The following is a 10,472-nucleotide window of genomic DNA, read 5'->3' on the forward strand; positions in this document are numbered from 1 at the left end:
CCCCACGGGCGACCCTGCTGGGATTGAAACCTGTCCCCCACGGGCGACCCTGCTGGGATCTGAAACCTGTCCCCCACGGGCGACCCTGCTGGGATCGGAAATACTGGTGGCATAGCCTCCAGCCTCGCAGCAACACACAGGCCACCACAGTATGAGACACTGACAGACAGATGGACAAGGGGGTCAGTTTCTCCACACAGCAGGTAATAGCTCCCTGGGGAGTGGATGGAGCTGGCCTGCACATTGAAGGGGCTATCTGGGCCAGCCACCTCCCTGGATGGTTTCCAGAAAGCCAACAAGAGGATTCTGGGTAATTAGGGCAACAGGAAGAAACAGAAACCCCATGCACACGTCTGGGTGGCCGGGCTACCCATGCCCCTCGCCCAGGTTCTGGCTTCGAGCCTGAGCTGACATCAGCCCCTCCCCTCTCAGGCTGGAGGGATGCAATCTGACCGTCATGGAGTTGCTGAGGCAAGGATCTGGATGGGTGTTTGAGAATCCCTGTAAGTGCGAGGTCAGGGCCTTCCCTGGGCCAGGCCTGCTCTGGCCCCCTGGCTCCTGCAGCACCCCCAGGCCCATAGACAGGGTCAATGCTGGTGGGCATGGGCCAACACCATTCCTGAGGGAGTCCAAGGACCTGACTCACTCACGGGTTCAGTGCCAGTCCTGAGGGTGGACGTCCCTGGACAGGGTGCCCAGCTCTGAGCCACGCAGGACTGAGTCTAGCCTCACTTTGATACCCCTGGATGCCTAAGGGTCTCCCCACCACTGTGTGTAGGACCAGGGTCCTGATGGGGCTGCCCTCTTCCTGGTGGGATAGGCATTGGTCAGTCTGTCTGTTTTTCTGTCTGTCCATCACGGGTGCTGATGTGGCCTGGGTGGTGTCGGGACCACCCAGCTCAGCAGGCGCCCTTGGTTTCAGCCCTGGGCGTGCTGGAGTACCGGGTGCTGAGCACCAACTTCAAAGACTATGCCATCGTCTTCAGCCAGCTGGGGCTGGGGGATGAGTCCTTCAACACCGTGGAGCTGTACAGTAAGGAGCCATGGCGGGCCGAGGGGACCCCACTCGAGGACAGGTGCGGGCCAGGCGCCATCAGCTGAACTGTGTTGGGGCTGGGGATCCTCCCAACCTCCAGGGCCCAGAAGGGGCCCAGTTAGAGGGCCTGGGGCCACCGTCCCAGGGTGCAAGGTCTCCTGGGCCTCGGGGCTCAGTTGCCCATCGGAGTGCCAGAGACAGCAGCTGGCTGAGGGGATGGGCCTGGTGGCAGATGCTGGTCCTGCTGCCACTCGGGGGGATGCACCTTCTCTCTCTTCCTGCACAAAATTGCTAAGTGGGGTCCCCGCCATCTTTCTTCATCCCCAGCTCCCCTTCCTCTGTTGGGCCACCTGGGAGGGGGGAGACAGGGTGCAGTGTGGAGAGGGCCTTCCAGACAGGGGGTGGCGGTGGGCAAGCCCGGCTCACGGCCCTGCCACTGTCCCCCCTCGCTGGCTCTCAGGGATTCCCCCACCATCCTCAGGTCGGACCACGGTGGCCAGCACAGAGGCCACAAGCCTCTTCTCCAAGTGGAGCAGGACCCTGGGCTACCTGGCCCAGCAGCAGGCCAGGCTGCAGGAGGACTGTGAGTGCCAGGGTGGCCGGAGGGGGACTGCTCTGCCGGTCCTGGGTCCCCCCATGCCCCAGAGAACCTGACAGGGCTGAGAGAGGCCTCCAAGGAATCACCCACCCGTGCCCAAAGTGAGGCCCACAAGATGGCCCCATCTCTAGTGTTAGGGGGCTGGGAGGGCCTGTGGACACTGGGTGGCAGGGCTGCAGCCTGTCCTAGGAGCGGAGGGGAACCGAGTACTGCTCCTCACAGCCTGTCTTCTCCCCTTGCAGTCACCTGTGCCCACAAGATCCTGCAGGTAGGCTGTCTCGGCCTTAGCCCTGGGCTCCGGCACTGCGGGAGGAAGCCACAGATGGCCAGGACTAGCCTGTGGCTGAGGGTTGGCTGAGTCCAGAGGGCTCCTGATACTCGGTTGGTTTGCAGTGAGTGCCGAGGTCCCCCAGCGGGGAGAGTGTCTGCAAGGATCCGCAGAGGCCAGCCAGGTGCCGGCTGCCGGGCAACTGTTCCCGCTGACCCTAGCTCTGGATTGGAATAAAGTGATTACCAAACCCTCACCCGCCAATGCCTTTTCTACTGTGTGTCAGGCACTGCCCAGGGCAAGGGCACGTGAAGGACAGGCAGGCATAGGTGTGGTCCCCTGGGCTCCAGTCGGGGTGGTGAGGAGGGTGGGAGCGGTCACTGGGGAGCAACTTCAGGCCCTATGAAGTCAGCATCACAGCCGTTCCTGGACAAGACAACTCACCAGCACTGTGTCCTCTGGGCCCTTAGGTCTGAGGACACCCACACTCAGGACTGCCTGGGAGGTGGCAAGCTGGGGCAGGCAAGTGAGGCAGCAGTCTGATGTGGGCAGTGGGCAGACTGGGGGGGGGGAGACCCAGGGACAGGATGGGCATGGTGTGGCCTCTGGGCTGAGAAAGCTGGCACCAGTGCCCACCAGCATCCCTGGGTTGGTGCCATGGTGTCCAGGGATAGCCCAGGGGGAGGGCAGCAGGTCGGTTCTGGTCCAACCAGGTGGGGCCAGGAGGGTACCTGTGACTCTCCAAGACCGAGCTTCCTCTGGGCATGGACCCTTGCTGCTGCGGGGCAGGCTTCCTGGGCTGGGCCCCCAAACCTGGCTCCTGTCTGGCCCTCCATGTTCTGGAAAAGCCCCGGCCCAAGTCTTCGTTGATGCTTAGGCTGTGGGTGAAGGTGGGCTAAGAATGGTGGAGGTGAAGTGCCCAGGTGGGCAACACACTCCTTGAGGCAGGGCACAAGTGCATGTGCATGCATCCATGTGTATACATGCACACACATGGACATAGTGCCCACATGCCTGTGAACACATGCACACATTTATGCATGTGCACGCATATATGCAAGCACGTGGACACACACATGTACACAGTGCATCTATGCCCACATGCACACACATGTACACATGCTGTGAACACATCCACACAGTGCACACATGCCCATATGCATATATTTGTATACATGCCCATGAACACATGCACATATCAATGCCCATGTGCACATGAATATACCTGCACATATGTGGAACATGCACACAGTGCACAGATGCCCATGTGCACATGCTCATGCACACACGCATACACCTATACATGTGCACACATGTATTCGTGCACACATGCACACACATGTACACAGTATGTACATGCAACATGTACATGCACATAAATACACGTACATATTGACGCACATGCAAACATCCACAAAACATGTCAGCACATGCACACATGTGTATGCATGCACACATGTGAACACAGGCAGCCTGGGCTCCACCAAGCAGGGGCTAGGGGGAAGAGAAACTGGGAGTTAAAAAGAAAAATATGAAGTGTTACCATACCCACACCCACATGCACACACATGCATCAGGGGACCTTCAACAGAGTGAGGGCTGCACACACACACACACATTGGGGGAAACTTCAATGGGTCAGGGCTGCACACACACACTGGAACACCTTTGGTGGGGTGAGGATTGCACACACACACATTGGGGAACCTTCAATGGGGTCAGAGCTACACACACACACACACACACGGGGGACTTTTGACAGGGTCAGGGCCGCACACACACAACACTGTGAGAACTCTGCTGACAGGGTGAGAACTGCACACACACACTGGGGAACCTTCAATGAGGTCAAGGCCACACACACACACACACTGCGGGACCGTGGACGACGGGGTCAGGGCCGCACACGCTGTGATGTGCTAACGCCACCAGGTGTGCAGTTAAAATGAGGAAGCCGCAAATGTCATGCTGGGTCTTAGTCATGTACTGCAGCTGTAACAGAACACCACAGCGGGAGCTTTCACAGCAGAATACATTCTCTCGCAGTTTAGGAAGCCCGGATTCAGGGCGCCAGCTCTGGGGGAGGCTCTCTGTTGGCTCTAGGGGAAGGCCCTTGTCTCCTTTCAGCATCTGGGGGTTTGTGCCCCTTGGAGGTCTCCATGTCTTGGCATCAGTCTTCTGCTGGCTCTAGAAGGTTCTCAGCACAGGGATCCCATGTCCAAAGGCTTCCAGCTCCTCTTTCTTGGTGGTACTAGGTCCCTCTCTCTCTGCTCCCTTCTCTCTCCTTTTACCTCTTGTGCAGGCTGCACCCCAGGGGCCCTCCCTTTACATGAGATCAGGGCAGTGACCCAAGCAGGGGTGCTGCACCCCACCCTAATCCCCCTGCAGCTGATTGATCACATCAGAGCACATTATGGGGGTGATTACATCATTACAGAACAGCCAGACCCCGGAGAGGTGTGGCCCAGCTGAGCTGATGTGTTTTTGGTAGACACAATTCGTTCCATGACCACGTACTTTCCCACAATGGAGAAAAGCACTTAGTGAGCACCTAGTGCATACCAGGTGGCAGCCAGTGGCTTCCCAGGCTCTCTGCACCCTGAGGGCTCTGGACTGTGGGTGAGGAGCTCACACAGGTCATGTCTCCCTCCTTCCAGAAGGCTTTAAGAACAGGGTAGGTGGGTTTGTGGAGAGGGGCATGGGGGCTTTTGGATTCTCGAAACTCTGAGGACAGAGGGCGATTCTATGTGGCATCAAAATGCAATTGGTCTTCAAAAACCAAAAATTCATGAAAACAATTAGTCCTAGCAACTGGTACACCATCCCATCTGCAGCCTATACAACTATGAGACCAGAAGAACTAGATGGTGCCCAGCTACTACTGTCATCCACTTGGAAGGGGATCTATGTAGAAGATGCTGGATAGAGGGAGAACAATGTGGAACAAAACTCAAAATCATTTGGGGAAAAAAAAGGGGGGACCAGGTTTGCTGGTCCAATAGAGCCTGGTGGAACCACTGAGACTATGGCCCCTAGCTGCCCTTCAGGTCTGGAATTGAACCCACTCCTATGGCTTCCAGCCAATCAATAGGCATATGAGTTGAACATTTACCTGATGTAGATACACTCCTTGGAGAGAACAATCATGGGAGAAAGAAGGGCTGCTTATGCACAGGAGACAGCTCAGGGGGCAGGAGTGCATGGAGGGAAGGACACAGGAAAGAGGTAACTATGGGAAGGAAGTGGGAGGGGAGCTGTTACATTGTGGTAAATTGTGGTCAATGTCATGAGACAAAGTGTATGTGAACTGCTGTATGGAAAGTGAATTTGCTCTGTAAATTTTCACCCAAATCACAATGAAAAAAAAAGTAATTTTTCTTCAGCCAAGAGCCGGGGCCAGGGCCGGGGCCAGCCTTGTAGACGGGTTCCTGCAACAAACTGAGGGTCCGCTCTCTGCTCTCTGTCCTCCCCCTGCAGGGAGGTGCTGGGAGCAGAGCCTAAAGCCCGGCTCCCCTGCCGCCTGGTCCCTCCTGCCCCATTCCAGCTAGGCTGCAGCTCTGGGATTGGCAGGTGCCCACAGAGCTAGGCAGGGCTGGGCAGGGCCAGGGGGGTTTAAACACGGTGCCCAGCCTTGGAACCACGGCTGCAGGAGGCGGGAGAGGATGAGGCCAGGGCTGCTGTTCCTGTTCTTGATCCTGGTGCTGGTAGGCACATCCCGGACGCAGGAGCATGTACCCAAGGAGTCTCACAACATCAACTGGAGCAAGGTAGCCCACGGGCCTGGACCCCAGGTCAGAGGGAGGGATGCGCAGGCGGGAGGGAGTGTCATCCAGAAACAGCCCTGGCGCCCTGTCAGCCATGCAAGGCCGCAGGGACTAAGGGGCTGGGCCTGCCCACCTGCAGCCCCAGCCTTGGGGGCCACCTGTTAGGCTGGGAGGCACTGGCACTGTCCCACTCCTCTTCAGGGCTGGGCACAGCTGCAAAGCTTAACTCCCAGTCCTGGCTGCAAAGTCAGAGTTCTGAGGACACGAGGATGGGGCCATGGGGCCCTAAGGAAGGGCAGGGACGAGCCCTGGGCTGCTGGAGGCAGAGGAGAGGCAGAACAAGCAGGCCTGGTTCTGGGATAATGAGGACAGGCTGGCCAGGCAGAGGGTTCCGTGGGGGTGGATGTGGGCGGGCGGCCAGGATGCAGGCAGACCAAATGGGGGAGCAGTGCTGACCAGGTGCCTAGGGCGTGGGGGCTGGGCAGGCTAGAAGGGAGGGGGCAGGGCAGCCCTTGGTCCAGGGAGGGGCCTGGGATCCAGGGGGCACGACCAAGGGGCAGCTGCCCGTCCACACGGGGCTGAGCAGAGGGGCCTGGGGCTGGCCGCTGTGCCGGGACTGGGCTGTGCCAGCCAGCTCTCTATCCCGGCTAGGAGCCCTGCAGGGGCTGAGGAGTGGCACCCACGCCTTGTTCCAGTTTTCAGGGTTCTGGTACATTCTGGCCATCGCCACTGATGCCAAGGGCTTCCTGCCGGGCAAAGACAAGAGGAAGCTGGGAGCATCCATGGTGCGGATCCCCAAGGCCGGCCAGCTAAAGGTGGTCATTGCCTTCAGCCGGTGAGTGGCCCCAGCAGCCTCCACAGCTCTCTTAGAGACACTGTCTGTTGCAGACTGGCAGGCGGCTTCCTTCCGGGGAGCCCCCTTTGCCCTAAAGTTCAGAGGGCTGCTGCTTTGGGACAAGCAGTGGTGCTGAGTGCCGCTGGCAGCATGCCCATCCGGCAGCAGGTGTTTGCAGGTCTCCCTGAGCTGGGGGCAGGCCCTGGTCCAGAATGGAAAATCCCTGGCCAGGAGAGCCTTCATCCGCGACCATTTGGGGTGACATGATGGCCAAATGCTGCCCAGCCCTGCTGAACCCACCCCCCAGTCTGGGGGGCTGAGGGGCAGAGGGGCAGAGCCAGGGAAGGGGGGCTTCCTGGAAGGGGCTCACAGGCAGGGGTGGAGGGAGAGCCTTCCTGGTAGCATGCTCACGGCTGCGATCTGAGCAGGTCACAGGGCTGCCAGTCCCACACGGTCACTCTGAGGAAGGACAACAAGAAAGCCGTGTTCAGGAATGCCTGTGAGTGGTGGCGGAGCACTGCAGAGGGCAGAAGGCATGGGTGCGCTCCCCACATCCAGCCCTGACCAAACACCCCCGGCCACCCCTCTGTCCCTGAGAGAACGCAGCCAGTGGGCCAAGCACTTGGAACTAAGGTCAGGCTGGCCTTGGTCCCAGGCCTTGTCCCCCTAGAGCAGACGCCCCACGGGCCTTGGTGGGGGAAATGGGGTCAGACACGCCAGCCCTGTGATGTCTGCAGTGGGCTTGGGCTCAGGCTGGGGAGCACAGAGAAGCAGCGATTGGGCCCAGGCTGGGGGTCCAGGGGTCTCGTCTCTTCCAGTGAGAGGGGTCAAGGGCTTCCGAGTGCTGTCCACTGACTACAGCTCGGCCGTGGTCTACGTGCGGCTGGGCCGGGCCGGCCGCGAGTACAAAAACCTTCTGCTTTTCAGTGAGTGGCTGGCAGCTGGGTGGGGGGCGGGGTGGCTGGGGATGCACCGGGTGGGCGGCGCCGAGCACCAGGAGGCCAGCCAGGCCCAGAGGCTGCCTCCGGCTGGGAGCACCGTCCAAGTGGGCAGGTGAGCCAGGTGGGCGGGGGGTGGTGGTGGTATGGCTGGCGGGGAGTTCCAGATGTTCTGGTGGAGGAGCAGTCAGGGGTGGGGCACTGGGGTGGAGGTCACAGAGGTGGGTCCTGGGCATGACCTCAGGAGGGGTGAGTGGCATGGAGGGGCACTGCAGAGGGCAGGTGGGGAAAGGGAGAGGTGTGGACACGGTGTCAACAGGGTTAGGGGCACAGGGGACGAGCCCGGATGCCAAAGTCCTCCTGAGACCATGGCCATGGGGGAGGCTGGGGGTGATGATGGTGCAGCTGGGTGGAGGTCCTGCTGGGACGAGGCAGGGACGGGGGACAAAGGTCCCTCCAGACGCAAGACCCGCGGGTGTGTGGAGATGGGCGGCCTTCACAGGGACGGGAGTGGAGTGGGGTCCTTGGGGAGGCCTCAGCCAAGCAGGAGGTGGGCACCTTTGAGAAGGTGGGGGCAGGGGCTCCTGTGCAGGGTGCGGGGCTGGGGACGGGAAGCACTAGGCCGAGGGGCTCTGTGGGCAGAGGGGCTGCCTGGTGGTCAGGGACGCCCACCTAGAGCGCGGGAATGGGGTCCCTCCAGGGCGGGGTTCCCTGGGCCGAATGCTCTGCTTCTCGTGCCCCACGCTCGGGGCATCTGGAGGTGGGGGTCAGGGCAGCCCCGAACCGTGCCGGGCACTGATGCTGCCCTGGCTCCAGGCCGGCAGATCACTTCCAGTTTCCTGAGCATCAGAGACTTCGTGGACGCAGCCGAGGGCCTGGCTCTCCTGGAACACGCAGCCATCCTTCCCAAAGACGGTAGTGTGTCACCTCTGTCTGGGCCAAAGCCACTCCTGGCCACCTGGCCATCCTCCTGGAGGGTGGATTTCTGTGTGGGGCAGGGGGAGGCACGGACCCATCTCGTCAAGTGTCAGGACCATAAGCCGTCGTGAATGGGGATGGTGTGGTCTCTCTCTCCACCTGCCAGCCTGGTGCTCTGTGCCAGAGCTGGCTACATCCTTGAGCCTGCAAAGAGTGTGGGACCTAGCCCCCCGTTGGTTCAGGGTCCCCGAGCAGGCGGCACGTGGTCATGGCCAGAGGGCTGGGGCTGCAGGGCACAGCTGGCGCATGCTCGCGGGGCTGCGGTGGGGAGCAGCCCGGCCCCTCAGTGTCCCTCCCCCCACAGCTTCCTGCGCAAACACCGTTCTACCATGAGCCCAGCGCCCTTGGCCCTTCCCTGAGGACTCCACTGTGGTCCCCCATCTCCGGCTCTGGATTACCACCCTCACACCCGCTGCTCACCCAGAGGGGCTTGGAGACTCCCAGCCACGGCTAGTGTGGAGCCCAGGGCCACGGTGGCCACAGAGAGCAGACAGCAGACCAGTCCCCTCTTCCCAGGCCCTCCCATCCTCACCTCTTGTCAAGGAGACATGGGCCTCTGCACCCACCCTCTTTGCTCCTGTCACTGGTGTCCCAGGGGAGAGGGGCACCAGGTCTCCCTGCTCTGGGGAGAGGGGCACCAGGTCTCCCTGCTCTGGGGAGAGGGGCGCCAGGTCTCCCTGCTCTGGGGTGGGCATGTCTCTGGCCACTTGTGCCTTGTGGCTCCCAGCCTGTTCTTTGTGGCTCCTGACTACCCCCAAGACATCCTTCCTTTTGTACCTGTTGGCTTTGTAATTATTAATTACTGAGATGGTTTGGTGGAATGGTACCTAAGGCATTTGACTGCTAGCCAGAAGGTTGGTGGTTCAAACCCACCAGCAGCTCCATGGAAGGAAGACGGGGCGATCTACTTTCGTAGAGATTTCCCACCTTGGGAACTCAGTGGAGGTCGCTGTGAGTCAGAGTTGACTCGACAGCAGTGAGCGTGTGCGTGAGAGGGTTTGAATGGGCGAGTGTGCTGTCTGCCAACCCTCTCACTCTATGGTTCCACGTCCAATGTGACTCTTGTCTGAATAAGCTTTTACTGTGACAGTTAAAAACAGTGATTAAAAAAGCCACCGCTGCTTCTACATTTCGGGGTGGACCTGCGATCGGAAAGAGCTTTCCTCCTCATCTGCAACCCCCTGAGCTAATTCTTCTCTGTGTCAACATGGGTGGGTGTGTCCTCCAAACATTATTTTGTGCCAGCACACACTAACTGGACTCTGTTTGGTTCAAAATCAACTTGAAGGAAATGCATTTGTTTTTGGGCTTTCCAGTTTTATCCATGGTGTGTAACAAAATTCTCATCTTTATTTTTATTCACAAATTATTCCAAATGTGTCCAGTATATTTAGTATGCTACTCTTGTGTGATAAAGACAAAATACACCCACCCACACCAACAACATACAAAACACACCCACCCACACCAACCTGCAAAGCACACTCACCCACACCAACAACATACAAAACACACCTACCCATGCCTACAACATGCAAAACACACCCTCTCACACCAACAACATGAAAAACACACCCTCCTATACCAACAACATGCAAAGCATACCCTCCCACACCAACAACATGCAAAACACATCCTCCCACACCAACAACATGCAAAACACACCCTCTTGTGGGCTCAGGACCATGGTCACAGGAGAAATCAAGCTCAATTGGCATAATATACTACACAAAATATTGTTCCACCTCCTACTTTGGTGAATAGTGACTGGGATCTTAAAAGCTTGCAAGCAGCCATCTAGATGCAATGATGGGTCTCTCCTCACCCAGAGCAAAGAAGAGTGAAGAAAACCAAAGATTCATGGAAACAATTAGTCCAAACAACTGGTATACCATGTGATCCACAGCCTATATGACTATGAGACTGGAAGAAGTAGATGGTACCCAGCTACCACTGTCAACCACTTGGAGGGGGATCTATGTAGGAGATCCTGGATAGAGAGGGAGAACAATGTAGAACAAAACTCAAAATCATTTGGAAAAAAAAGGGGGGCGG

The 10,472-nt window shown here is 58.6% G+C and overlaps 2 protein-coding genes across 2 annotated transcripts in view; both read left to right on the forward strand.

Moving 5' to 3' along the window:
• Window positions 1-5,403, forward strand: part of LCN6 (lipocalin 6) — a 7,479-nt gene extending 2,076 nt beyond the window's left edge. Inside the window, exons 3-7 of the mRNA XM_007947061.2 lie at window positions 433-503; window positions 923-1,033; window positions 1,518-1,619; window positions 1,877-1,902; window positions 5,380-5,403. Coding sequence (XP_007945252.2) covers window positions 433-503; window positions 923-1,033; window positions 1,518-1,619; window positions 1,877-1,902; window positions 5,380-5,403 — 334 coding nt within the window. The remainder of the gene's footprint in view (window positions 1-432; window positions 504-922; window positions 1,034-1,517; window positions 1,620-1,876; window positions 1,903-5,379) is intronic.
• A 161-nt stretch (window positions 5,404-5,564) lies between these two features.
• On the forward strand, window positions 5,565-8,750 carry LCN10 (lipocalin 10). Its single transcript, XM_007946951.1, has 6 exons — window positions 5,565-5,669; window positions 6,362-6,501; window positions 6,930-7,000; window positions 7,320-7,427; window positions 8,256-8,354; window positions 8,722-8,750. Exons 1-6 carry the CDS (start codon window positions 5,565-5,567, stop codon window positions 8,748-8,750), a joined length of 552 nt encoding a protein of 183 aa, XP_007945142.1.
• The last annotated feature ends 1,722 nt before the right edge of the window (window positions 8,751-10,472 follow it).

This window comes from Orycteropus afer, unplaced genomic scaffold, assembly GCF_000298275.1.
Source record: "Orycteropus afer afer isolate SDZICR_OR568_19922 unplaced genomic scaffold, OryAfe1.0 scaffold00174, whole genome shotgun sequence".
In the NCBI taxonomy this organism is placed as follows: Eukaryota; Metazoa; Chordata; class Mammalia; order Tubulidentata; family Orycteropodidae; genus Orycteropus; species Orycteropus afer.